Source organism: Anas platyrhynchos, chromosome 13, assembly GCF_047663525.1.
Source record: "Anas platyrhynchos isolate ZD024472 breed Pekin duck chromosome 13, IASCAAS_PekinDuck_T2T, whole genome shotgun sequence".
NCBI lineage: Eukaryota > Metazoa > Chordata > Aves > Anseriformes > Anatidae > Anas > Anas platyrhynchos.
The window spans coordinates 4,200,451-4,228,424 of NC_092599.1; the positions used below are offsets into that span (position 1 = coordinate 4,200,451).

General features: G+C 51.7%; 1 protein-coding gene and 1 long non-coding RNA gene across 3 annotated transcripts in view; both read left to right on the forward strand.

The window, feature by feature from the left end:
- The first annotated feature begins 1,943 nt into the window (after positions 1-1,943).
- LOC110353830 (uncharacterized) lies at positions 1,944-12,343 on the forward strand. The gene is made up of 2 exons (XR_003500315.3): positions 1,944-2,410; positions 4,172-12,343. It is a non-coding gene; the product is annotated as an uncharacterized lncRNA (long non-coding RNA).
- Positions 12,344-15,784: 3,441 nt separating this feature from the next.
- The window catches only part of RYBP (RING1 and YY1 binding protein), a 40,735-nt gene continuing 28,545 nt past the window's right edge, over positions 15,785-27,974 (forward strand). The window contains exons 1-2 of one of the 2 annotated variants that reach the window (XM_027467593.3): positions 15,785-16,070; positions 17,095-17,220. In XM_027467593.3, coding sequence (XP_027323394.1) covers positions 16,039-16,070; positions 17,095-17,220 — 158 coding nt within the window. In that variant the 5' untranslated portion in view covers positions 15,785-16,038. Of the gene's footprint in view, positions 16,071-16,281; positions 16,464-17,094; positions 17,221-27,974 lie in introns of those variants that run through there. The other variant, XM_072044195.1, reaches the window with a different exon arrangement.

Consider the following 27,974-nt stretch of genomic DNA (forward strand, 5'->3'; position numbering starts at 1 on the left):
TGGTCACTGATGCCACCAAGTCCTGGGCTGGATGTGACCAGAAGGACTCAGTCCATGTAACCACAGCTGGATTTTCCCTCCTCGAGCGCAGGAAGGACTCAACATCATCTCAAAGCACCCAGCCTTTGGGTGCTTTGCAAACTGGCAGAGGCAGCTGTGAAGCACTCAGAAGCCCAGCCTCGACCAGGCTGGATTCAGTAGGAGCTGCTCACACACCTCCAGGAGCAGAAACGAGCACCGGGGTAGCAGAGCGAGTTATTCTCGCAGCACCGAAACCACCAGGGGTGCCCCACTTGAGGCTGCGGAGGCAGGCTGAGCGCCTCCCTGATGCACAGCAGAACCCTGCATAGGAAGCCAGGAGCATTTATCAAGCACCTGGAGCACACAACTCTGTGGGGCTGATGTGAACCAGCTGCGGGTGTTGATGCTGCTGCCCTTGCCCGAGGAGCAGTGTCTCGTTTCCCCTGCGAGGGAGGACCTTTGGATTGGAGCTGCTGGGCTCTGGCCTGTGCCGCTCAGGCTGTGGTGCAACGGGGATTTTGCAATGAGTCGGTGCCGAACTGTGAGTAAATGGACAAAGAAAGCTCAGTGCAGGCCAGTTCCTGAGCCACCACGAGCAGAGAGCATCTCCCTGCGGGCATTACACCGGGCTGACTCCATCAGTTTGGGGAGTGAGGGAGATCCCACACCAGGAGGGAATTTTCCCTGCAGCAGCCGGGCTGCTTGGGCTCGTTGCTGTACCCAGCCCTACGCCTTGCTCACTGCTTTTCATTTTCCAGTGGGAAACAGCACAAAAGGCCCTCCTCCTGCGTCAGGTGGCACTGGGGAGCTCACGATTTCCCCGTGCAGCTGGCAGCGTCTCGGTGCCGCCTGCCATCCCAACCCCCTTGGGTACCCAGGTGATGCGCAGCCCTGGGGAGAAGCCTCTGCAGGTGCCTCCGTACCGAGCTGATCTCTGCTGCCTCTGCCTCGTCTCCCCAGCACCTCTGCTGTAGGAGGAGCACGGGGACGAGCAGCACGGGACCAGCAGCAGCCCCGGGCTCACCCCACAGCCTGGCATCCCGCTGCCCGCCGGGTACGGGTGGCCCCGCTGCTTCGTGGTGCTGGCCTCCTGCCTCCAAATCTGCGGGGAGCCACGGCCGCTCTTTAGGTGCGATTTAAAATCCCGTGCACACGCTGTTGCCATTCACCAGGAGGTATTTTGACAGGGCTCTGTGATGCACTAATTAGAAACAGTCACTTAAAATCCACATCTGAAACGCGTTGTGGGATTGAGGTTCAAGGAGCGCAGGTTTGCTGCAGACACTGGATTCCTAAAGAACAATTTCCCACACCTAAATAATGATGTTTTCCATCATGTTACATCCATTAGCTGGAGCTTGGCAGTTGCATCCATCATAATATGCTATTTCGGGGAAATAAATGAGCGTATTTTTCTCTCTGAGAACCAAGGCAAAAATACCCAGCTGCTGAAATATTGAGCAGGTTTATACAGAGAGACCGAGCGCAGATCATTGCTCTAATACGTGGATTCAGACATTAACATACAGCATAGACTGGTTTGCTTTCTTATAATCCTGTAACCTAAGAACTAACATTTTCATAGTTGCTACTTATTAAGTTTGCTTTTAAACTCTGCAATTAGCCTCCGAGCGACGTTATTAAATGATATCATGGCTCCGCCAGAACCAGCCCGGCTGTATTTATAGCTGCTCTCAATAGCCTTTTCAGCCTCCTTGTCCTGGGAGGGTGTCTGCTTTCCCTGGGCTTTTTAAAAGCATTTCAATTTAATTTCCCAGGTTTTCGGCAGCGTGCTCGCCCATCCCCGCTTTGGGTTCCGGACCCGGGGCTCCGCGGGTGCACCCAGTGTCGGGGTTACTTCGGGTGGGATGTGCTGCTCTGATGGCCATAGTGGAGGAGGATGAGCAGGGCAGAGGGTTTTTTTCCATCTATGAATGGTCATTGTGAAGATTAACAAGTGGTTTGTGGTGCTTGCAGCACGCCAGGTAAATCCTGCATCGTGTCAGCCTGCAGGGACTCACCCAGCACCTCCAAAGTCGGTGGGGCTTGAAGGGAGCCTGCTGGTGAGGTTTTAGCACCCTCTGGAAGGAGGAGCTGGCCCAGCTGGGGCTGATTTAAAGCTGGCCTGCTCTGTGGCCATAAGGCTGCTGGTGTGAAGCTGCTCCTTGCCTGGGAAGGGGAAGAGAGAGGTGGCAGCAGCCATGGGATGCTCCCTGCATCCCCAAAGGCAGCTGGAGCTCTAGCAGGCCCCCATAAGGGTGCAGCAGCTTCCTTGGTGTGCCCAGGCTGTGCTTCAGGTGGGTGGCACTGGATGATAACAAGCAATCGAATAGACCACCCCATCCACACTCTGGCCATGGGATTTGCCAGCTGATTTTCCTGATCATGGGTGAGGAAAAAACACCCCCCTGGTGATGCTGTGGGGGGAGCGTGAGGCTGTAGCTCTGCGGCTGGGATCTGGGTGGTGCTGGATGGACACGGGCGTGCTGGGGGGCTGCAGAGCCATGGGGTGGTCGATACACGTTTTGCCAGCAGCAGGGTCCTAGAAAATGTGCCAGTTAAAGATTTTTGGGGCTGTTATCACAGGATATTTAAGAAGGCTGATTCCCAACAAGGGAAGCGCCTGAACCCCACCTACCGAGTGCTGCCACCACCCAGTGCTGGGCTCAGGGGCTTTGATGCCATGAGTATGAGAGCAACCGGTGCTGCAGGGACAGGGAATGAGTGGAGGAGAGCCTCACACGCCAGAGCTGACCCCATCCACCCGCACGTGTGCCGATGTGGGGCTGCTGCTGCTGCTGGGCAGTGCCAGCTGGGGCTACTGCTGCCAGCCCTGCTGCTGCTGTTGGCTCCGAAAGCAGCAGAATTGGCCTGCAGCCAGCTGCTGCGAAGTCGCACGAAGCCCCTCTGATGGATTGCACCTCTCACAACTCCTAGCGCGAGGAGCAGGTACAATTAGCAGGCTGCGCGCGGGATCTTCTCTGCAATTTTTTCCTTGACATCATCAGTAATTACCCGCAATAAACACGCTGCTGCCGGCCGCGGGCTTGTCAATCACCTGGCAGCGTCATAAATCCTCTGCCACAAGCCTTGCTGCCAGGCGGGGAGAGGAGAGCTGTCAGAAGGGTGCCTGACACCCGTGGGGCTTGGTGTGTGCCCCCCCTGGGCTTTGGGGCTGGGGCTGGGGGCTGGAAATGACTGCAGGGCTGCTCCACGTGCCTCAGCCCCGGTGCTGCTCCCCAGCAGAGCCATCCCCAATTACCTCGTGCGAGCCTGGCAGTTCCCCCCACTGGAGAGATACAGGGTTATTAAGCAAATATGATTAATGAATTAAAGAACCTCTGGCATGCTGCAACGAGGCTCCAAGGCTCGCCGGGCGCCGGGAGGATTCGGCGGCTCACACTTCGGGAACTGTGTCAGGTTTCCGCAGTAATACGATTAACGTGCTGTGTGATGGGCTAACCCCTGCCCGCAGCATCCCTCCGGGCTGCTCCCCGGGGGACACGGGGATGAAGCTGTCCCTTTGTGGTGGATGTGCTCGGGAGCACAGCGAGATGTAATGCTGAGCTGGGAGCGAGGGTACGGGGCTGATGCTGCGGGCAGGGGGTCAGCAAAAGGGATGTAATGTCGTGGATGTGTGCTGAAGGGATGTAATGTGGATGTGTGCTGAGCCTGGGCTGCCCAAGCTCACTGGCAGGAGGGATGGGGAGGTTTTGGAGTGCCCTGCTCCCTGCCCATGGGCCAGATTGGGAGCAGCCGTGGGCAGAGATGGAGGTCTGCTGGGGGACAGCGCTGGCTCCTCCGGCAAGGCAAACCCTCCCTGTGCTGCCTTCGGGCAGGGAATGTTCCCTACCATGGGGTACAAGCAAAAGACCAGGTGATGTAGGAGCAGGAACTGCAGGGACTGACTTGGGTTTACCACCAGGGCCGTGCTCCTGGTGCGAGTTTCTGCCATGGGCATTCCCAGCCCTGCCCTACGGTGCTGTGTCTGTACCACCACCTCTCACCCACCCCCATATACCCTCCATCCTGGGGAGTTCTGCATCTGTATGCAGTGAGTACCTTGTTTTTTTTGTTTGTTTGTTTGTTTTTTCAGATTTGGACATTTTGGGGCAGTTTTTCACTGTGGTCCCTTTTGGTTTGGTTTTAGTCTCTTAATTACTGAGCGATCGCAAGGAATCGACGCACGCAGGGGGACTGCCTACGGAGGGATTAATCTCCGGCAGAGACCTCTTTACAATCCTGTTGCCACACCAATTCCCCACACTTACAGAAGCCGACCACAGTGTGAAAATTGATATTTATGCTGAGGAGCGTCAAGGCATCACCCGTGCACTGTTCCCTGACTTCTCTCCTCTGGGGTTTGAACTCTGCCGCTGCATCTCCGAGCCCTAAAAATGAAATAAGTGCCCGGCTGAGCCAAATGCGATGAACACAACTCCCCGAGATCCTGTGGATATCAGCCTCCAGCTTAAAGCGAAGGAGCCTGAGTGCTGGCAGTCCTGGCCCTGCAAACTTGTTGAGCCGAATGGAAGCAGCGGCAGAACGGGCAGATTTTGTAATAGGGATTAGAAGCCTGCTGCTGGGCATGGCTTAAATTCATTCCTGCCTGCCTGTGGCCTCCCTCTGTCCTGCTGGTTAAGTGGGGTCAGCCGTGGTGTGCTGCTGACAGATTTCCAGGACAGGCAAAAATACCGGGGGGCACTGCTCGGGTGCAGGCACTTCTCGTGCTGCAGAGAGGGAAGCCAAGGCGCTCCCAGGGAGCAGGAGCGAGGGATGCTGACAATCTCAGCGGCTCTGTTCTGGCCGGTAATGGATCTGTTAACGTCTTCCCTGCAACGAGGAGAGACAGGTTTATTTCTGTGCCTCTCAGGAGACAGGCTGGAGCTATTATAAGAGTTATTAAGCTATTATACACAGGTATTAAGGCTGAAAGAAGTCAGGTGTTATGAGGGCGTGTGGAAGAGAAGCCTCAGAGGTGCACAGGAGGCAGGCAGAAGAGGGGAAATGATGGTGAGACACCCGTGTGTGTGACCAACAAACGCTAGGGAAGGTAAACCAGAAGTCACCTTCGAGCTCCTGACAAGGTGTTCAAACTTTCCTTCTGCCTGACAGCAGAGCCATACGAATTCCAGCAGGGAGGTGAGCAAGAGAGCTTGGGCTGAGGATGTTTTGCTCGCCACATCTTGGCTCTTGTTTTGGGCTTCTGCAAAAGCTGTGTCGTAGCTAACAAAGCTCGTGTTTTTGGTGTTGGTGGGAGCAAGCGTGCAGTGTCTGCATCCGAATTAAAATGTCCAGCCAGAGGAAGGAAGCTGGGCAAGGAGGGAGGATGCTAGGTAGAGCTGGTACATGGAGAGGACGCCTCAAAACCCAGTGTGGGCAGCATCTTGGATCCACTCGGCGTGTAAAAGCTCTGAGCACAGCGGGATACAGCAGCTGGATCTCTTTACGGCCATCTGAACATCCACCACAGGGAGCAGAGCCAGCGCCGTGACACACGAGCGCAAAACGCTCGTCGGAGAGGACAAATGGAATGTGAAAAACCAACAGAAACTCCCAAAGTGGGTCAAATTCCTTGATGCTTCTAACAATAGATGCAGGACGGGAAGGGCAGGGTCCAGCTGGTTGCTCGCCTTCCTGCGCCTCCCCACGCCTGGGCTCGGTCAGGGCAAAATTTAGGGGGGGCAGCAGAAGGCCCAGTGGTTCCCACCAGCGCTGCGAGGATGGAGAAAAACCCAGCAGCATCAGGGCAGCGTTAGCTCACGTGTTATGCCTCTCACTGAACATATGTGGGCTGGGTAGCCAAAAAGGACTTCGGGGAGAAACCCAAAAAATCCAGCCTCAGGAGCCTGGGGACAGGCACGGTCCTTGCCTGCGTGGCCAGAGCATGGGGCCATGAACTTGCAGTGAAACTTTCTTCTTTTTTTTTTTTTTCCCCCTCTATTTTCAAAAAGCAGCCCCCCTCTTCCCTGCTTTAATCACTTTTAAACAATCCTGGAGGAGCGAGGTGAGGGTAAATAACTGTGGGAAGCAGGGGAATTCTTGAACTGTTAAAGGAATCAATATAAATCTCGAAGTAACCTTGCCCTGGTATCTTCCTTATCACCTCTGAGGCTCTACCTGCCTTTGTCTAACAACAATTTCAGTTAATTAGATAATTAATCTAATTATCTAATTAGGTGGAATAGCTAATGGCAATTCCACCTAATTAGGCCAGTCACGGTATCTCGGCAGCGGCGGTTCTCTCTTCCTGGCCAATTCTCCACCTTCTGCCATGACTGAGACCAGGCAGCGATGCAGCTCATCGCTCTGCCTTTGCTTTAACCAAAACCACCTGGAAACCTTTTTACGTTTTCTCTCAAAGTTCCTGTTTGCACCCAGGCTTCCCTTCCTCCTGGCAAGGTGGCCACTTGGAGAGCAGACAGGCGCAAGATTAATTTTTAGCGCGGAAAGCAGCAACCCCTTCCTCTTGTAATTCATCCTCCTGGTGTAAGATTAATTTTGCTTCTGAGCACAGCAACCTGTTAGGTTTGAATTGATTCTGGGGAAGCGTATTTCTCCTAGGCTGGGGGGAACGTTGTAAGCAGTGTTTTTTTCCCCTTTTTTTGGGCAAGTTTGGCGAACTCATGGCTTTGGTGCCAAGCGTGGCCCCTTGTCCTGGAGAGACACATGATGCTTTCCTGCTGCAGCTTTCCTAGGAGCTGCAGGGCACGAGCTGCTGTCCCTGGGCTGGTGCAGCCCCTGGGCTCCTCTCTGCAGGGTGCTGCAGCTGGTGGCACCCTCACACCACCTTTGGAGCGGTGGCCACAGCGCTGCTGCCCTTCCAGGAGCTGCGGGGGAGCCTGTGGGCTTGCAAAGCTGCCATACGGCTCTTGTGGTGATGTTGTGTTTTTTTTTTCCTCCCTTAATGCCTAAATTGGATTTAAGGCCATTTCTGTACATTCCAAAACAAATCAGCAGCTGTCTGCCAAGCAGGCAGACGTGGCCCTGAGATAACACTGCCGTGCTCGCACTTTGCACCCAAAGCTCCCAGCGCCCCACCTTGCCAGCCTGAGGGCAAGGAAAGCCATGTAGCACCTGAGCAGTGAAGGACAATGACTCTTCCCCCTTTGAGGCACGTTTTATTGTTAACACCACCTCCATCAGTTGCTGGAGCCCCTCCAGCCGTGTCCAGCACCCTTCGGTGCTGAGCTGGGGAAGGAAGCAGCTGGGAGCCAGCGCTGCGTGCCACAGAGCCCCAGTGAGATGAGATGGGCAGCTGTGCCCTGCAGGCACGTTTCTGCTGCAGGCCACCTCTCCATCCTGGAAAATCTTCCTTCCCATAGCGGTCCTGGGTTCATCTGCGCTGACAGCACCCAGACCTGTGACATGGCTTGGCAGAGAGAGCCCTGCTCCCGACTCCATCCTCCTGCACGACGAGCACCAGATCAACCCATGGCTCGTTGTTTTTGCTCTCCTTGTTTGGTTGGTTTTAATATCTATATGTATGTAACAAACACCATAAAATGGCTCCTTGGGGTACTTTGATTTTTTCCTTCTGTTCAAAAAAAAAAGTTATATATTATATTTCTATATATTCTTAACTGCTTGGAGCAACGTTGTCTCAGCGTTCTCATTGCGAGCCCCCCATATTGAGATGTTTATTACAGCATGGTGAAAATTTACATTTAGTTGAAACTTGGCACGTGCTTTTTGGCTTGAAGCAAGTTTTCTTTTTGAAGGAGTTTACTCTTAAACGTTTGAGGTTGTTGATTTTTTTTTTTTTTCCCTTTCTCTTTTCATTTTCAGAAAGCAGCACCTTTCAGAGCTGAATTCGGAAGCGGTAGGCCAGCTCGGCAGCAAGTGTGAAAGCTGCAAGTCAAACACGGGGCCGCAGCCATTCATGCTTTTTTCTGACATCTGTTGAGGGAATGGGAGGAAGGGAATTCAGCTGTACTCTAGAAGAAAAGAGAGGCTTTTTTTTTTTTTTTTTTGTTCTTTTGGTGAGTCCCGTGGAGCTGCACTCCCACCAGATGCTGGTGATCCTAGTGCCAGCTGCACAGAGCACAGCATCGCTGATTCCCCGGCGCTGGGCCCTTCAGAGGCCCCAGAGCGAGCCAAATTTGCTGTACCTGTAAGAAAACGGAGGGCACGACAGGCTCGTTGCTGTTCTGTGACTTGGCGGCGTGTTGGATAGCGACATCCCTGGCAGTGCCCGGCGTCGTGCTGCTGCAGTGCCGCTGAAGTGGCGGTGGTTGCTGCCCATCTGGCTGGCACTACAGCCTCCATGCAGGTGACACAGCCTGTGCTTTGCTTTATAATCTCCAGTTTTTCTTCTTTCTCAGGTGGGAAGAGCCAGCGTTCCAGTGTGAGGACACGCAGGTAGATGATGGGTTTCATACAGATGCTACTCGGGAATAAATAAGGCTTGTACAGGCTTCCCAACTGCAGGGGCAGACGCCTCCTGCACACAGACTCCTTTTTGGCCAAACTTTGCAATGCCTAAGGACTTAGAGGAATTTTGTGTGGGCCGTGCAAAACTGCTCCTGCCTCCCAGAAGTCTCGTCTGTGCTGTGGAGGTCAGCGGGGCGCCTGCACTACAGAAGCTGTGATTGCTGCGGGGCCAGGGGCTCCCAAAGCCTGCAGGAGGTAGCAAAGGGCTGCGGGGGGCTGGCGGTGCCTGTGTCTGCAGGGATGCTCTTCCACATCCTGAGCGTGTGTGTGCTGAGCCTGCAGGCTGTGAAAATGGCTGAGGATGAGGATGGAGGGAGCAGACAGCCCGGCAGCACACCTGAGTGGGCAGCCTAAACGGCCTGATGTCCTCATATGAAGGTGGGCAAACATCTCTGGGGGAGCCAGGACCTCCCTGCTGGCTGGGACAATTTCCAACCCTGGAACCAAGTGGGATTTCTTCTGAGATTCTGAAATACTGTAGAGAGGGCTCGTTTTTCTTTTTTTCTTATTTATTTATTTTTATTTTTTCTTTCCTGCCACTTCCACTTTCTAGCAGCAGCCACAACTGGAAGTACCAAAAATCTGCAGAGTGAGCCTGCTTTCTCTGGCTCTGTCTTGAAAACCCAGGAAGTTTGAAGAGGTCTGATAATCACCCTGGTTCCTTATCAGCTTTCCCCCACCCAGGGGTCTCCCTGCCGGAGGTGGCTGTGTGGCTCTGCTGGCATCACTGGCACTCAACTGGCACGCTGGCTGCTGCAGCAGCACTCACTGCAATGGGAAAAAACAACGTTAGTACTTTTGGTCCAGCCTTTGTGCTGGATTTTCTATTTTTGCTCTCCCATTGAGTTTCCACAACAGAGCTGTGCCCGTGCTGTGAAGACACCAAACTATTCTCATGATTTTACATCAGAGATGTGACAACTTCATGGCAATATTTATGATACCTTGCTGGTATACCTGAAATCAGACAAGGAAGAATTGGGCTCTGTTTCTAGCGGGGCTTTTCAGCCCCTTCCATATTTTATTTAGGTGGCTGAATTCCAAGGGTGACTGGTTATTTTCCCCTCCTCTTTCTCCCCTCATGTTATCCTGTTTTATTTTTGTTTGGTCTGTCTGTTTGTATTTTACTCGATAGCACTTTTTGGCCCAGCGCTCCCACTGCTATGCAGATGCTGCGCAGGTCTATTTATCATTTCCCACTCGCCGTGTTTCAGAAGTCTGTTCGGCAGCGCCGTGTCTTTCCTTGTTGCAAGCCTCAATGCTCTACAAACTGCATGGAGCGAGGATATCAAGGTACTTTTTCTTGGCTGCCAGCATCTAACATGAAGGGGGAGGCAGATTTGGAGACGTTGCTTGTTTCTATGGATGATAATCAATAAGGCCCATTAGGGAGACAACTACATACATCACTAAACTTTGACCTCTGCTCTCCAGAGCAGTCCCAAGATGCCTATTCATACGCTGGTGACATCCAGATTGCGCTATTGCAAAAGCCTCTTTGCTCGGGAAGGGATTACAGATTTAAATTGCACAGCCCTCGCTATCTGTACAATGCAGCGTGCAGGATGCTTAGCTGGTGCCTCTGCTTTTTGTTGGCTTTCCTTTCCCTCGGCTGAGTTCTGCGTTTAACACTGTTGCACACACAGCTTTTTATGCCTCCCTACCTTTTCAGGCTGTTTTCTGCTCCTGCCTGTCTGGCATTTTAAGGGTTTGCAGACCCTGGGATTCTTGGCACCGGCTCTCGCTTGCATATTGCTCCTCATCTTTCAGATCCTTTTTCTACTAAGTTGTTCTTCGGCAGGCTGTTTCTGATAGAAAGTTTTTGGCTTGCTGTTTGAAGTTCCTGATAGTCGGCATTTGATCACTTGCTAATTCAGTTCTAAAACTATTTTCCAAAGAACCCATGAAAGACCATCTATAAATAGATTATATTAAAAGAGAACTTTTAAAAAAGACCCTTATTTTGCTGAACAGAGGAAGTTTTAGGTTTTCTGGGATGGCAAAAAAAAAAAAAAAACGCGTTCCAAATTTAGAGGCAAATTGGAAATCCCTGGGTGTTTGAGAAATCCATTTCCAGAGGCAAAAGCTGGATGAAGAGCTCCCCTCCTTCTGTATCTCTCCCTTGTGAGAGCAGCGGGTGAGGAGGGAGGTGCAGGACCCGATCCCACAGGGATCCCTGGGGCAGGAGGGACCGGGGCAGCTGCTCTGCTGTGCGATTCCTCCTGCAAGTGATCAAGGTCCATATTGACATCGCCTGCCTTTGCTCCTCCCATGGCAAGGCTGTTTCTGTTCCTTGCTCCTCCGAAGGTTAGAAACAGATGTCTGATTTCCAGCCTACATGGCCGGCGTAGCTCAGCTGCGCTCTTGGTTCTCGTCTGTTGGCTCTTCTATTGCCCCAGCGTGCTGCCTCCTTCCCCAGCGTATTTTTAGAGGGTAGCCGTATCCCCTCTCAACCTTTGTTTCTCCAGGCTGAGCACGTTGAACTGGTAGAGACTTCTATAAAACAGGCTTCCCACTACTCTGACCAGCCTAGAAGCTCTCCCCTGTGCTTGCTCCAGCCTGCATGCAAGTTTTTGTCAAGAATTGCCTGGAGAATGGCAACTCCAGCAAGATCTTGCCTGCACGGTGCCATTAAATGTTTCCCTGTCTCTGTTTGTTGGGAGCTCTGATATCTGCAGCTTGATGTTTCCCTTTCCAGGAGCTCAGCCACACCACTGGTTCTCCTTGCCTCATCCCTTGCCTACTGTGCCATGCCTGTGCTCCCGATTCGGCTAAAAATACCCCATCTGACAGCGTACCAGAGTCTTTACTGAAGTCTGGAAAATGGCATGCTGTGTGGGAACTCTCTCTTATCATTTGCTTTTCTCCCACAATTATCAGTGAAGTCTCTCAGCGTCTCTGTATTAATCCAGCTCCCTCGGTGTGTTTTGCAGGAGCATGCATCAAGCTCGGTGGTGCACCGGGGCCATCCATCAGCGAGTTCTGTGTTTACACAACTCCTAGCACAACGCTTTCCCCAAAAGCTTGCGAACTCAGCCCGGGCCGCATTTTTAAAGGTCCTGTCAAGTGCTAAGTGAGATTTCCAAGAGTAGTTTCCTCCTGACTTCTTGCTGGCATCAGCACCTGCGAGCCAGTGGCAGCTAACGCTGTGCTTTGAAAGCGGAGGAGGGTGCGGTTAGCTGGCCACCAGCGCCTCTGGCTAACGCGTGCTCTCCGGTTTGGTGTTTTGTTTTGTGGTGAAGACTTCCAGGCTTCTGAGCGCAGGCTCCTGCTTCCCTTGCCAAGGATGCTCTTACTGCACGGCAAACATTACTCTAGTTTGCGTGGGGGCCACCGGCTTTCGCACAGTCTCTTTTCATTCCTCCTCTCGGTGTCTTCTCCCCAGCTCAGAATCCCACTCAGCGGGATGTGCTGGGCACAATGAAGTGAGTGCTGCCGTTTCTCCCTCAATTGCTAATTTCCCTTTTCACCCACTTCTACTAAAAGGCGCTAATCACGCGGTGAGACACAACTTTCCTGCCCCAGAGCATCACTTCTGAGCCTTTTAGCTCTGGCTAAACTCACAGGGACCCCCGTGTCCCGAGCCCGATTCCAATTCCTGTGTAACAAATTCCCTATTAAACCAACAGAAAGCTCATTTACGAGTGGTTAGAATTCAGGCTGTTGAGGACAGCAGTCACTTCTGAGAAGTAACGCAGCTCTGATGCAAAATCACAAAAATGCATCTTTACCACAGTGACTAACGGGGCCGAGAAGCTCGAGTTAATATTTATATTTGGCATTGAACCCTATGCACAAATACTGACTTTGGCTGGGTGTGTAGCGTCCTGCTTTGTTTTTAAACCCATGTATATGAGTGGTCCAGGTGCGTGGAAATATCCTTGCGCTCTCAGCACCCTGGGTTTCGGGGCTCTTTCCCCTCTGCAGGGGCTGTTTGCGGGATGCTCAGTTCGGGGTGGGAGAGCCGCCAGTGTGCCCTGAGCATCTCTGGCCAGCTGCAGAAGTGCAGACTGGAGCCTTGGACCGGTGCCTGCTCTCCGAGCTGAAGCTCAGAAGCAGGAGCAGCTGCAGTGCTGCTGGGGCAAGGGAGGTGGCTCTGCGAGGGCGAGGGGCTGCTGCATCTCAGGTTGTGCCTGGGAAGCGTCTGCAGCCAGCAGCTCTGTGCAAGACCTTTGTTTTTAAAATGCACGTGATGGGGAAAGGAGAGAGGTGGAAAGATGTGGGTTAACAGGATCCTCTTGCTGTTGGGAGAGCTCTGAAGCAAGGGGTTGAACACGGTACTGCTGAGAAAGTGGCATCTTCTGGATCCAAGGGCACAGAGTCCAAAATATTTGGCTGGAATGAGTTCGGTTTAACAGCTGGTGCCATGGATTTATGTGTGAGCTTAGAAATTTACTGCATTCACTTTTCAAATCAAGAGTGTTGGAGTTAATGAGAAGAAGTGCTAAATGACTTGCCCAAGGCTGCCTTGCGAGCGTGCGAGAGCCTGAACTCCATTAAAAATCGCCAGATGCTCAGCAGGGTACGCTGCCCACGTCACCGCGGCGACTTCTGAGGCAGGCAGGATAATCCACGGTGCGAGCAACCTGGTGAGAAATAAACACCCCAACAGCATAGCTACAATTCAGTTTGCTTTAATTTCCACAAATGGCTCTTCTCTTGGTGTCTGGAGGGGTTAAGAGGGAAGCGCTTCCCAAGGGATGCAGCAGCTCTGGAGCTTCAGCTGGCCCCGTCCGCAGTCACGGTGCTGCTGCAGGAACCATCCCAGCTTTGCCATCCGGCCTGTGAAGGTAGAGAGACCTAATTGCTACTTGAGGAGTGTTTAATAAACTGGGAATGATTACCTCCTGTTGGACGTACGTGATTAAATGAAGTCACACTGTCCAGAGGTTGCCAAGCTTTTACCATGTGACTGAAAACTTACTTGCTGAGGAAGGAAGGTTTCCAGGGGAATTGATAATAAAGGATGTAGTAGGTTTTTGGAAAGAAAACAACTTCTGCTGTGAATACAGCAACCCTGAAACTTTTTGAGGAGATAAACTGCTTTCTAAAAATGTCCCGTAGCTCCTTTGCGTTTCCACAATAACTCGCTCTGTGCTTGCTGTGGCCATTGCTCTGTTTAACGTGGTAACAGAGGGATAGGGAGAATAGCTGCAGCCTCTTGCTGTCAGGAGTCAGGCAGTGCTCAGATCTGCTTCTGAGCTGACATTTCAGGACTTTCTGCCTTTGTGTGCTTCTTCCCAGGTTCTCCGCTGATGTTGTCCCCAAACACGTTGTTGTTGTGCCTGTAAACATCACTGCAGTGCAGTTCTGGTAGCAATTGCACAACGGGACTTTGTGCTCAGCATACCCCTGTGAATGCTGCTGAGTGACTGTTCCCACACAGATTCCTGAAGCAAACAGTGCTGCTACGATCTAAAAGAGCAAAAATGTTTGGAAAACAGCAGATGCAATGGGAAAATGACACTTCCTACATGTGATAATTACACAACCTTAACTCTGCCCTTGGAGTATGTCTGCTTCTCGCCGCATTGTTTGGAAACTTGCACGGAGTACGAAAAAGTCATCGGAAGTCTTTGTCTGCACAAGCCACGGTTCAAGAAGTGAGTGGAGGTGCCAGCAAGGGTTAAGGTACCTGCGTGTGGATGTGGGGAGCTGGGCACGGTGAGAGGATTACCTGCAGCCCTTAAACACGGAGAGGTGACAGCACGACGTGGCTGCTCAGTGGGCACAGCTGGAGGGGGATAAAACCTCTGCTGGTGAACAATTCCAGCCCGCTAATGCCTTAAAGCACAGGACATGGTTATGCTTTTGTCCTGTCATAGTAAGAGCATATCCTGTCTTAAGTCCCTTACGTTAGTTTGCTTTTTAAGTAGCTTTGTGTTCTTTTTTTCTTTCATTCTCATTTTTTCCTTGTACTCTGCCAGGGGTTAACTTTGCTCAGACCGTCTCCATCCACTCCCTATAGCCCCGCTCCTGCCCTTACCCTCTCCCTTCGCGGGCTGCAGGCTCCTTCCTGCCTGCGCTGTGTTTCTGGTCTGGGGTGAAGTCTGCTCCTCGCTGGCAGGAGCTAACTGGGCTTTGTTGCCACTGAAAAATTGGGAGAATACAGTGGAAAAAAATGCCTGTCCTCTACAGCTTGCACTTGTGCAGCTACAAAGAGCTGAAGCAACTTTTGTCTTCATTCTTTGCTCTTTGTAAGTTGAGGGAAGGGGGGAAAAATGTGCTCTGCGCCATGCCTGCTCTTGCTTGGATTGTAACAACGTGAATATTTGGAACCTGCACACACCAGGAACCGCCCTGGGTCCCTCCTGGTTCACTCCTGGCCCTTTGGCCCCATCTCCTCTCGCACAGCTGCTGCAGGGGACACTGAGGGGTTGTGCAGTGAGGGTGACAAGGGCTTGTCCTTGACCTGCCACCCTCAGCCACCTCAGGAGCATTTCCACAGGCCCATGGGGCAGGCGTAGCACAGGCCTGGGGCCGAGCTTCTGGGCAAGAGCCACTCTTTGCCTCCTCAGGAGTTTCTCAGACCCGTGGCTATTGCTTTCTGGTGAAGGGCGCTTATGGATCTGCGAGGGATCGATGAGGATGTTGTTGGAAGACTAGGGAAACGCTGTCAAAACGCCTTAAATTCAGAGCAGCCTCTGCATGGGCTGGTGACTTGACCCAAAGGGAGAAGGGACTTTAAGGCAGCTGTTGAGGGGCTGATGAAGGCAGAGGGGGTCTGTACCCCAGGAACACGAAGCCCTGAGGCGAGCGGTGCCCCCCTGCCCCTCAGGGCTACCTGGGGGTGCCCTGCGGGCCCCGGCAGGAGGAGGAGGAGGAGGAGGCACGCTCCGGCCTTCCTCCCTCGGCCCCTCTGCCCCTTCCAGCGCCAGGGGGAGTGGCCCCAAAACCCCCCCCCGGGGCCTTCCCCGTCCCTGCTGCGGGCCCCGGGGCGGGGGCGCCTCAGCCCCGAGCCCCTCAGGGGGGGACACGGGCGGGCGGGGAGCGGTCCTGGGGGCAACGAGGGAAGGGGAAGAGAAGGGAGACGAAGGGAATGGAAGGGCAGGGGTCGCCTCCAGCTCCAAGCACCCTCCCTGCTTTGGGGTCCCGGCACGGGGGGGTGGTTGTGTGCACCCCCCTCTCTCCCCCCCAAACCCGAGGGGCACAGCCCCGGCTCTGCACCCCCCGCAGGGTGCTCCCCAGAGCCTTCTCCCCGGCCCTGAGGGTGGGACCCCGCGGCCAGGGGGGCGCCCCCCGCCCCGCTCCCCGCTCCGCTCCCCCGGCGGGGCTGGCGGCGGGGCCGCCTCCATTGGCCGCGGCGCGGCAGCGAGCTCCGCCCGCCGGAGCGGCGCGGGGAGGAGGAGGAGGAGGAGGAGGGAGAGAGAAGGAGAGGGAGGGAGGGCGCCGGGCTGCGCTGCTAGTCTGGAGCCGAGCCTGGCAGCGGCAGGAGCGGCGGCGGCGCGGGGGTGAGGAGCAGCCCGGAGCCCGCTGGCCGCAGGCAGCCCCCGTCGCCCTCCCCTCCCTCCCTCCCTCCCTTCTACCCGCCCTCCCTCCCCCTCGCGGCTTTCTTTGTGCGCAGGGCAGGGGCGGCCCCGATCCATGGTCATGGGCGACAAGAAGAGCCCGACCAGGTGAGAGAGCGAGCGGCGGGGCAGCCGGGGGCCGGGGAGGGAGGTCAGGAAGGAAGGTGGGAGGCGGGGGGGGAGAGAGAGGAGTCCGGGTAGGAGCCCCTAAGATGGAGGTGAGCGCGGGGAGGGGGCGGCTGGGCCGGCGGCTCGGCGCTGTAGGCCCCTGGCTGGCAGCGGTGTGCGTGCGCTCCGCCGCGGGCGGGCGGGCGGCGGCGAGGGGGCGCCTAAGATGGAGGGAGGGCGGGCGGGAGGAGAGGAGGGGGGGGGGCCGCCGCGCCGCCCCGCCAGGTGGGCCAACTCCGCGCCGCCCCGGCCCCGCGGGGTGGCTTGCGGGCTCGGAGGGAGGCTCCTAAGATGGAGGGGAGCGTGGAAGGGCAGCGGGAGAACGAGGAGGAGGTGGTGGAGGAGAAGTGTTCGTGCCTCCCCTGCTCGCCGGTGCCAGGGCTGCTGTGGTGTGAGAGCAGCCATGGCGGCGCGGCTCGCACACGCACTCCCGCCCCGCACACTCACTTCTCCCAGACAAAGGGAGATTTAACAAGGTGGAGGCGGCGGGCGGGTGCCGAACACGCCTCCCGGCCTTCAAACTCTTCGCCGCCCGCCCCTCCGAAAAAAAAAAAAAAAAAGGAGGGCGAGGGAGGGGGGGGGGAGACGGCCCCCGCCCCACCGCCGCTGCCCCCGCCCCGACGGCGGCGCCCCTGGGGCTGGGGGGCTCGGGGGGGCCCGGCCCGGCTCGGCCCGGCCCGGGCTGGCCCTCGGGGGGGGGCCGGGGCACGGAGCCGCCAGCACCGCTGAGGGGCCCCGCGGGGCTCCGGAGCCCCCCGGTGATGAGGAGGGGAGCGGGGAGGGCAGGAGAAGGCGCTGGGCTGGAGGGCTGTGTAATATGGTTTCTAATGTGTGTGTTTTCCTTCTCTCCTCCTCCCCTCTCTCTCTCCTCTCTCTCTCCTCCTCCTGCTTCTTTTCTCCTCCTCCCCAAACACACACACACACGCACACACACACACACGCGCTTTCCCTCTCCCTCCTCAAGGCCAAAAAGGCAAGCCAAACCTGCAGCCGACGAAGGCTTTTGGGATTGTAGCGTGTGCACCTTCAGGAACAGCGCCGAAGCCTTCAAATGCAGCATCTGCGATGTCCGGAAAGGCACCTCCACAAGGTAATGCCCGCCTGCAGCCGCGGCTCTCAGCCTCGCTGACTTGTTGATTTCCACCCTTTTCCACATCCCCCTTGTTCGTGTCCCCCCCCCTTCCCTTCCCCGAGATGTAGTCCCGGCTGTCCCCGTTGAAAATATCGGGGTTTTTAAAAATTCTCTTTCAAGCGCTTAATTAGAGCTGGAGAATGTGTTTTGTGACTGTGGCAGCGACCTGAATCTTTTTGTTGTGCCGTGCTTCTCTGTTGCTGTTGTGAGAAAGACTTCTTAAAGCTCTGCAGGCAGCCCGAAATGTTCGGGCTGTGTTTTGGGGCCGATGGTTTCCTGTGTGTTGGGGAGAGATCTACCTGTGTTTTCCCCGGGAGTAAAAAACAAAAATAACTGAGGATTAGGGAGTGAGACAGGAAACAGCTGAAACCGAGGATGCCACAGGAACAACAGCTCCCTTCCTGAGATGTTGATCTCTCTGTCTGTTGTCATCTCAAAGGAATCGGCTTTCGTGGGAACGGTGCGGGTTGCTGGAAGCTTTAGCTGTCACTTCTCGCTGATTGCCTTATGCTGAGGAACTGGGAGTCTTTGCGAGGTTGCGCAGCTGGCGCACGGTGGCTAATTTAATTCCTAAAACCCCCGAATTGCACTTTTGCCATTTAATTGGTCCAGAAAGTTGGTTCTGGAAATACCAGTTGGTGCTGAAATAGGCACGTGGTGGTCTGCTTTTTCTCATTTCTTCTGATTTGTTCTATGATGTTGTCTTCTGATTTGCTGTTTGTGAATGTTGTATGGCCCGAATTCGAGTTCACCTTACCATTCGGTCCAGGAAGCTGTGTGTAAGACCTGTGTTGCGAAAAGTGTCATTTTCCTTCTTTGAAAGAAACAATGTGTTGAGATGCCCTCATGGGCGGGCTGTTCTGGTGACTTGGGTGTCTTGACTTGATTGACAAAGGAGGTTAAAGAGTTTTTGGTTAGTTACTGTTCGCACTGTGCTTTAAGCAATGTGGAGTGCCTGCATTTTTATGGGGAGCGTGCTTCTGGGCCATGGGAGCTCTCTGAGTTACAGCCATGGAGTTGTAGCACTTTGCTGTCAATTTTGCTATGCATGTTGATTACAAGTGTCCCTACACGTTTTACAGAATATGCCGAGGTGTTGAATTTAACTATGGTATTTAAAATTGTTTTACATCATTGAATAAGGTCTGTGCTTTCGGGACAGTAGCGTTCTGTGTGCGCGTAGATCTGATTCTTCACCGGCTTTGTTCAATCTTGTTTTGTCATGCAACTAAACCTTCAAAGCGTGCCTGATTTCTGTGGGTTTCTGTTGTCTTGGCTTCCCCATTGATTCAGGTAAAACACGTTGGTCCTGCAGTTGTCTGGTATTTAGCTGTGCTGCTGCAGCACAGTGCAGCCTTGCAGGCAGTCGCTGAAAGTTCTCCCAGCATAATGCCGAGCATGTGCACGAGTGTTTGGAGGAGGAGAGTGGTAATGAGATGTAGGAGTCCACATGGATTGTATCTGCTATCGTACCAGATCATTTTCATTTGGCCACCATACTCACATTCATTTTGAGAGCAGAAGGCTTTTTTTTTTCCTCCTTTTTTTTTTTTTTTTTTTAATGAGAAGTTTCAAAAGGTTTGTTGAGATAGTAAGATGTTTTTCTTTTAAAGGGCCCTCAAAAGGGATAGCAATTGATTTCAGGTTAAGAACTGTAGCCTTACTTGCCAGATGTGATCCTCGTGTCTAGAATGTTGCACTTCTGCTTAGCTTTTAATAGACTCTTCTGAATGGCTTCTAATTTTAATTCATTTAATTCATCAGCTTTCTATTCATTTTTGCTGCTTTTTAAATTGCTTTTGTTTGTGGAGTTTGAGAGAAAGTATTCTAAATATTCAATGGACCATCATGTCTTCTTGCATATTGATGTGATTTGTGAATAAATCTAACCGAAAGCAGGAGGGGCTGGATGTTGAGTGAACTTGGTGCGTTGAGAAGACCTGGGAGGTCAGAGCTCTTTGTTGTGGTATTGCTCTGAGTGTTACAGTGTGAGAGGTACAAGGCAATGGCTGGGAAATTCATCAGAATTTTTAATAAGTCACTGGTGGAAGAAAACCTAGTGAGTTATGATTGATAATTTATTACTTAAAATATGAGATGAGCTTGACCTTTAAGTTGTAATTTGACGAGTTGATGACACCTATCCCCCATTTAAAACCACCGTGCTTCGTTAAGGCTGGCTTTGGTAACACCTAACAGAAACTAAAAACAACAAAAAACTAACTCAACAGAGTAGTGAAAGAAGGACTTTGTAGATGTGATGAGGCAACTGGTTTTCATCAAATTGTAGTGGGAAATAACAGTATGCTCAGTATTTTAATAAGACCTAGTATGACCCACATCCCCCCCCCCCCTGAAGTCAGTTATTTGCTGTAGAATTTACTTTGGAGCCCAAATATTCTCTTATTTGAGAGCTAGTTAGGCCGTTAGCTAATTCTTACTGTGCGAGTGTTTTTTCAGACTTGATACAATCTTTGTGTGGTGTGTGTGGGAGGGGTGGCTGGCAGCCTGTAGGATTTTTGCTTTCTCAGATCCAGCTATCCCCTTTCCATAGGCTCTCATAAAAGGAGCTTTAGCTACGTGCAGTAACTCTTAGGGTTGATCTGCAGTGATTTTTATTTGGTATGTGCTAAATAGTTGAGCTGCATCTGAATGCTTTTTCAAGGGATTGTTTGTAAATATTTCAGACTTAAAAAAAAAAAAAAAAAAAAGGTCAAATCCATCTCAAGAGAATTGAGAGTTTTCAGGCAAAGATTACATTAAACCTTGAATACTGAATTTATTACATGTCATTACATGAATTTATTACCAGCACACTTTCCCCAACTCGATCCTTGCTTTTTTATGGTTAAACTTCATTTCTCTGTACTTAGGCAGGTATAATGAGTATGGAGCATCTTGAGTTTTCTTCAAGTTTCCCTCTCAGAGGCTAGCAGCAAAGATGCAAGCTGTGTTCAGCACAACATCCAGTTCAGCGAGATGACAATTTAATTGGCTAGCTTGGGAATGAATAATGGTAATGTGCTTGCTGGGGTTTGCAATCATTTTCTTTCCTGGAGGTTTTTGTATTGGTGTAATGGCTCGGGGAAGTGGTGCTCGTCACTGCTTCCACTTGTGTCCTTTGGCTGTCCTGGCGGCTTGCTCTGCTAGAGCCCCGTCGGGTCCCAAACACAGAGGAAGACTCGAATTAAAACTTCTGCTGGGAATTTCGCTCCACAAACACAGGTTCCCTTCCAATATCCATTACTACTTCAAACATGGAAAGAAAGTTTACTCTGGATTTCCTGAGAATGTTGGGGCAGAATTTGGCCTTGCATTTCCTACTGGGGGGGGTTGTAGGTTCCTATGTGAGACCATTTCCCTGTTTTCCTTTTTTTTCCTAAGGGTATTCTTGCTCCTCTTCCCTGTTTTTTCTCTTCTGATTCACATGTGTTGTGTTCCTATGCACTTGTAGCTTTCTCTCTCCCCCCAGGCATGGCTGTGCAGAATGTTTCAAGCATCATTACGAAGCAGATTATGCCCCCTTCCCTCTGATTTCTCACAGGTAGTTGTTTTCTGCAGTTTTCCATTTGGTTTAACAGGCGAGCAGTGCGAGGTGGCAGAGCTTCTCTGATGGTAGGTTTTATCTAACTTGAGGACAAGCACTTTGTTAGCTGAGTTTCATGCCCTTTATAGTGAAGAAACATGCTGAAAGGAGTCACCAGAAGGCGTGAGGGCAGCAATTAGATACCTGACGTGCAAATTAAGAAGAAAAAAAGGGGACTTTTTAATAGCAAAATAATAAATTGTAGCATACATGTCCTCTGGAAGGCATACACTTAGTAATAAGCATTTCTGTTGTCTTTGTTGCTAATATCTGCATACCCAACGTACGTGATATTGAGGCTGCATGGGGAGATGAGCACTCCACAATGAAATACACGCTCAAGGAGCATGCATCTGTGGTGTTTCACTCTCCTGCCATACTTCCTTTTGAGGGGAGGCTGAGCAGAGTAATTTTAAAATGAGCTTTGTTTTGCGTGGAGCAGGTGCCTTGGATGCTGGTGCTCTTCCTCTTCAGTTCTTCAAAGAATTCCTTTGCACGTCTGCAGTATCTAAACTAGCACCTTGAGGGACATCAGCTGCTGTCCATGTCACCAGCGCCAGTACTCTTGTTCTGTACCCAGGCCGGGCTGACCAGAATAGCCCCAGATAGTCCTGCTATTCCTGGAATGAGGAATCAGGCTTCCGAGCCCAGCCTCTGTAGAGCTGAGATGTGCCCTGCTTATTTGCCATCTATTAGCAGGACCCTTCTAAAAATACGCGCTGGTGTGCCGTGGTGGTGTAGATTAGAGGCAAAGTGGTTTTCATTCAGTTCTTTAAGTATCTTTCACCTCTGTTAGGCGGGGTTTTATTTTTGCAGCAGGGCTGTCCTTTCCATAAATATGGAGTATGGGACTTTTAGGAGGAGCTGTCGGAGAAGGGAAGTTGGTTCTCAGTTGGTGATGGATGAGAGCAGCATAATCGTGCCTTGGTCACTCTGAGAGCTGGGCTTCACGATATGCATTTGCTAAACATTCGACCATGTGTAGGGAGCTCTTCAGCCCCCAATTTTCTCAAGTCTTGTTTACCAGCACTGCCTAAAACTAACTGGCTCTTACTCTCTGAACTAGTAAATGAAGAGTACTTTCGCTAAGTTTGGCAAGCCCACTGTGGCACGGCAGCTAAGAATAGGAGCCTTCTGCAAATCTTGCATACAATCAGCCCTTCAGAAGCAGAAAATGCCGATTGTTCCCAGCCAGACCTGAACTCCGGGGCTGTGCTTTGGCGACACACTGCTTGACTTCATGACTTATATTGTCAGACCCGAAATGCATCAGCCATGAGCCATTATAAGCTGTCTGCTGGTACAGATTCATGGTATGCTTTTCTAACCAGCATAGCCTTAGTCTGTAAGGCTTCATCTGAGCGGATGAAGCTATTCAGCTTCGGATCTGGTATTATCTGTCATCCTGGTGCAGGCAGAAAGCTGGCATAGGATCAGTCTCTTGTGCTTTGGCTGCTGGAAGGAGTACGAGCGGTGTCCTGATTTGCTCTTTGCTGGTGTTTGGGTCTGGCATTGATGATCTCATTACCACAAACGTAGTTTTTTCTCTTGGGCCTCAGCACCTCTGGGGAATTGTTCTGAGCGGGGAGGATCCTCTGCATTGATGTGGAGCGTTTTGGGATGGCTCCTGGCTCCACTTTGCAGCTTTGGGTACCTGAAATGCTGTAGGTGTGCTGGCTGCTGGGACTCGCTTCTCTGCTACCACTTTTTGGTCCTGAAGATCGTGGTCAGGCATGCTGACTGCATCTATCGTGGCCCTTTGGTACTAGGGGAAGAAAAAAATGCATTTAATAGCACAGTAAAATGCTGAGTGTGGATGAGGTGTGTTACAGTTCTCATATAGGTTACACGCTCGGGTTAAGTGATAGCAGGTGGTAGGATTTAAAGCTCCGTCCCCTGCTTCCACGGGCGACAGTCTAAAGGTCTAATTGATAAACCGTGGCGCTGAGTGTGTTAATCTGTCATCGATAGCACGCAGCGTGGATATTATTCATTTTCTCCTTCCTCCATGGACTGCTTTTTTTGGAGACGGGAATCTAAATCAAAGTCTGCATGCGTGTGTGGGAGGAGAGGGCACGCAACTTTCTTCTAGAGCTGAGAGCAGGCGGTGCAGACAGTGGGACGTGGGCCTCGCAGGTCCTCGTGCAGGACTCGTGGGCCGAGGAATGCAGCTGGGCTTTCTCTGCCTGCTTATCTCAAACCCCCCGGGTTCTTTCGTGCTGCTCCGGCTGCAGGATCGGCGCGTGTCCTGTGCCCTGGTCCAGGTTTGTTCATCAAATAGCTGGGACCTCGTATGACCTGGAAATAGGAACTTTTCTGCACAGCATCACCCCAAGGAGTAGCTTCAAGGAGGGAAGTGGTGGATGCAGTTCTCTGTGGACACCCTTGGCTCACGCACGGTCTGACTCGCTGTGTGTGCTGCATGTTAACATCCCCCGCCAACCCCAGTGCTGTGGGGCTGCTTTGGCTGAATTATGAGGTCTCTGAAAACAATGCTTGTGACCCGAGACCCCGGAGGGATGAAAGGTGTCAGGGAACGTGCTGTGGGCCAGATGAATTATTTTGGTTGTCTTTATCCAGACTTCGTGCTCGGGTACCTCTGCCGTAACTCCAGGCCAGTTTGCTGCTGGTTGTGAATCAGGTGTCACTTGTGCTCTGGCTACTGCAAGGCCCCCTCTGCTTCAGGACTGAATTACTGACACAGCTTCACTGCTGTAGCTTCTGCTCCTTTCCTCCCTGCCTCACCAGACCTGAAAGAGCGGGGTAAAAAATAGGATTTGCAGCGTGCTCCTGCCTTCGTTAGGTGAAGGGCGCAATCTCAGTGCTCTTTGTTACGTCTGCGTCTTTTTGTCTGTGTAATTCTTCCTACCAGGAAACCCACTGACCTATTTTGTGGGCTTTCAGATGGTTCTGTAGGTTAGTGGGTTTGAATTCCACAATGTAGGTCACTTGCAAGGTGTGCTGGAGTTTCGTAACACGCAGCGCTGACCTGAAATAAGACTCAGACACTACAGATGTGGCTGCGTCTTGCAGCGGCGCTTTGCATCTCTGTGCACTCTCCTTCCCAAGGCAAAAGGAGAAATTTGGGCATTTCTGCTCAAATATTCATGCCCTGAATATACATCCCTACCATAAGCAGATGTCCAGGATTAGATGGTGTAACAGAAAAAAGGTGAAAATGTCTGTTTTGCTTACTTAAGTGCCTTTTGCAGGTTACGTCTGCTAACGACAGTGATTTTCCTGTATATCAGCCACAGCTCGATTCACACTTTTTCATTGTCTGGAGGTATGACCGAATCCTCAGCGTTGTTCTTCCCATAAGCCAGCTATTAATTAGGAACGTGTTCTTTGGAAAAGACTGCTAATTGGTACGCCAACAAATTCACTCACTGTTAAGCACTGGGAAGATTGTAATTCTGAGTGGCTCAACTGAAAGGAGAAAAAGCATCACTCCTTGCTGGCCTGGAGAGTTTCATTTGACTGCTCACTAACTTGGGATCTTCAGAGGTGGATCTTAACTCCTTAAAAGAAGCAAAACTGGTTAAAATTGGGCCTTATTTGTTAGTGTTTTGTTATTGAAAATGCTGCTTGTGTTTCTTGAAGTGAAAAGTAGACCCACAGTTAACGTTCTGTTAATAAGCGATACTGGAATTATGTGAGGAAAAGGGGTTGTACGGATTTGAGGTTTAGATCCTGAAACCAGGAGGCCTGGTGGAGAAGCATGGTGTGTTCTTGGGGCGCTGGCCTGTGATTGTGGACTAACAGTCTGTGCTGCGAGCATCAGGATAGTAAGATGTGAAATTAGGTACCAGAGAAGCAGAAGTCTTCTGATTTTTAGATGGATTTTAACTTTGGCTGATGCAGTTTGAACCTCCCTTGTTGAGCATGTTGCTGAGAGCTGGGCCGTTCCGTGTTTAAGCCCAGCCTGTGCTTTTTATCAGTTGTGATACAGAGGTACAAACTTCCAGAAGTCCAACTTAATGCTTGGACATCTCCAGGAGTCCCAGAAACTCTAGCGTGGGGATCGTATCAGACTCGGTGGAGTCCCTTTAGGGGTAAGCAAGGAATAAATATTTAGATGTGTTTTCTGAGGCAGGTTGTTCGTTGGGATTTCAGAGTTGTGATGGATTGCTTGTAGCGTGCAGAGTGCTAAGTGAGACAAAATGTCTTGCCTGAGATAAAGCTGCCTACTTTGGATTTATATTGTTAGGCAGACAAATGCGAGACTGATTACAATCAGAAATTTTTCCTCAACTAAATTATTTTCGTGCAGGCGGAGCGATGTCTGGGTAATTCATGTGCAATTTGACATAGTCAAATCGCAGAAGTGGACCTACGGTGGGGGAGGACGGTATCAGAAAGTCGATCAGGACACTGCTGGATGGGGTTGGTGCCCGTGTCCTGTTCCTGCTGCAGAATGTGCAGCACTTCTGAAATCATGGGGGTAGATCCTGACTGAATAGATCCCTCCTTTTCCTTTTTCCACATTATTATCAGCGTAGTAGATAAAGATCTGTGTGTGCTCACTTCCATTTGCAGGTGTCAGTGGGGATGACACCGCGTTAGTGTCATTTGAGGCAGCGTGCAAGGAGCTGGAACTCACCTCGCAGCAAATCAGCTGCCTAAATACCCTCCAGGCTCCCTTCTTCAATCTGCATGGCTGTATTTGCCGTTTGTGTTTTAGCTTGACCAAGTAAATTATGCCTGGAGTAGCTGTTTCATTCCTCTTCTTACAAACAAACAAAAAACCCAGCACCACCAGAAGACCTGGATTAGCATAAGGACGTAAATCATTTTTGTCCTGGTTGAACAAAGCGTCCGTGTGTACGTTGGGATTGCTGGAAACGCGTGTTTCTGCTGAAACATTTGGCTCTAATTGTGTGCCTCGGAGCTCTTATTCTGAAAGCGCTTCCCCTGTTTTCCCAAAGTGGTGGGAGCACTTTTCTCTTCCCGAGATGAGATTTCAATAACGGAGGCAATACATTGATGGACGATGGCCCCGTGATGGAGTCAATCAGGCAGTGCAGTCATTTGTCTCCTGGGGATAGCCGGGTAGAGCACATCATTAGCATCGGCAGGAGAGGCTTTCCTCTGTGATGCTAATCCGGCGAGGGAGCTCGCTTGGTGCCTGTTTGCTGCTATTACCGAGTTATTACAGGTGCCGTATGGAGAAGGGAGGGGAAACAGGGCCACTGGCAGCGTTATCTGCAGCAGGCATGGCTGTGTGGATCAGCTGAACACAAATAGTAAATGCGCTCCATGTTTCCAGTTCGGCATGGTATTAGCTAAAGGGAATCCTATGGCAGGTAAAAACTTTATCATAGAAATTGACTTATTCTGGGGGAATTGTGTGCCTTTTGTTGTTTTTACACACCTATCCCGAAGGAACTATAGGATTGGTGTTCTGCTTTTGTCTGAGAAGTGAAATATCAAAGGATCAAGGACATCTTAAAAAGTTACTGGATTTTGTGTTTTGCCTCATTGCAGCAGGAAGATAAAGGACTCATTCACCCACTTAAGATGAGCGCCTTCTGTCAGTAAGAGTGGTGTTTTACGATTCAGTCAAATGTGGTGTGTGCTGCTTACACGTGAAGTTACGGTGTAAAATTGTAAATGCCCCTGATGTGGAGCAGCTGAGTGCCTGTAGAGCTTCACCGTGCCACTGAGGAGCTGTGGCCCGCCTAACTCCGGTAATCTGCTCCAGGGAGAAGTGATCATTGGAAAATTGTCAGCAATTCGGGCGGCTGCAACTGGAATGGACTTTGGTGAATAGAGCCGGGCTCCTGAAAGCTGCTTTCCTCGGTTATTTATTTATTTCTACTATATTCTGTGTCGCTTTTTCCAGTGGTTGGTTTCAGTCTTTACAAACCCTAAAATGTCTTTGGGAAATAAAGGAGCTGCGTGGGATTTCTCCCACCCTCGGAAGTGCGAAGAAAACGTCAGAGGAGGAGCGTGGCAGACCTTCAGCGCCAAGCACAGCGGCGAGATGTGCTCTCCTAGGGGCTCCTTCCCTCACTCCTACAAACCTCGTGTGGCTTTACAGCAAGGAGTTGGTCTTCTGTGCTTAATCTCCGCTTGGCGTGCTGGTAGTGAGCTCCCCGGTTTTGCAGGGAATATCTCTTTGCTTGGATTCGAGGATGGCACATCTGAACTCGGAGGGAAACCTCTGGAAACATGGGTGTTTGGGGTAACCGGTGTGATTTCAGGGCTGGGCGTCCTGCGTGAGTAGTGCCTCGTAGTGCCTCGGTGTCCAGAGCTGTTGAATTGCCACGTGATATAAAACGAAACCGAAATTGGCAGGAGTGGTGGCAGCAGGCATGGCTGAGCAGGGTGTTCGGGGGGCAAGGTGAGGTGTCTGGGTGCTGCTCCTCTTCCCTTTAGCTCCCGGCCCCATCACAGCTGGGTGATGGCGTGCATGTCGAGCAGGTGTAATTATAACTCCCCCCACACACAGCTTACAGGAGGCGAAGTCAATTTTTGGAAAATGCTTCAAAATCCTGAACTGTTCTCTGAAAAACTGCACGTGGGGTCAGACTTCACGGCAAGTCTCCTGTTCTCCAAACGGCACGGAGGTGCTAATCTCAAACAAGAGCAAGTGCAGCAAGAAAGTGAATGAGGATGCAGCTGCAAATTGATTCCTGGAACGAGGTGGGCAGGTTTTGTCCACTGCTTTGCCCTCGAAAATGGTGATATTTTCGCTCCGTGGCTCCGGTGAAACCTCATGGCTGGCAGATGCATGGCACCACGAGCTGCATAACTTCACGTGCAGGCTAGCAGAGCGAGGAGCGTGCTCTGCTGTGGGTGTAGGAATACAGTGCTCTGGGAGCAATTAAGAGTCATTAACTCCAAGTACTTGTTAGCGGATGTGACGCAAGTTAGCTGCAAGTTGCTTAACTCCTGAGGTCAAGATGAGCTCACACATCTCCGGACGGGCTGTGACACCGCGGCTCAGACTGCGAAACCCTGAGGTTTGTTACATGATTCAGGTGGAACAGCAGCTTCACAGCACCTCTGCCAGCTGGGACCGCGTGTGTGCGTTGGGAGGTGCAGACCCGTGGGTTCCCAGCTTGTGTCTCTTGTGTTGAAGTGCTGGGAATTGACACCGCTGTGCTGGGACTCTGTCATT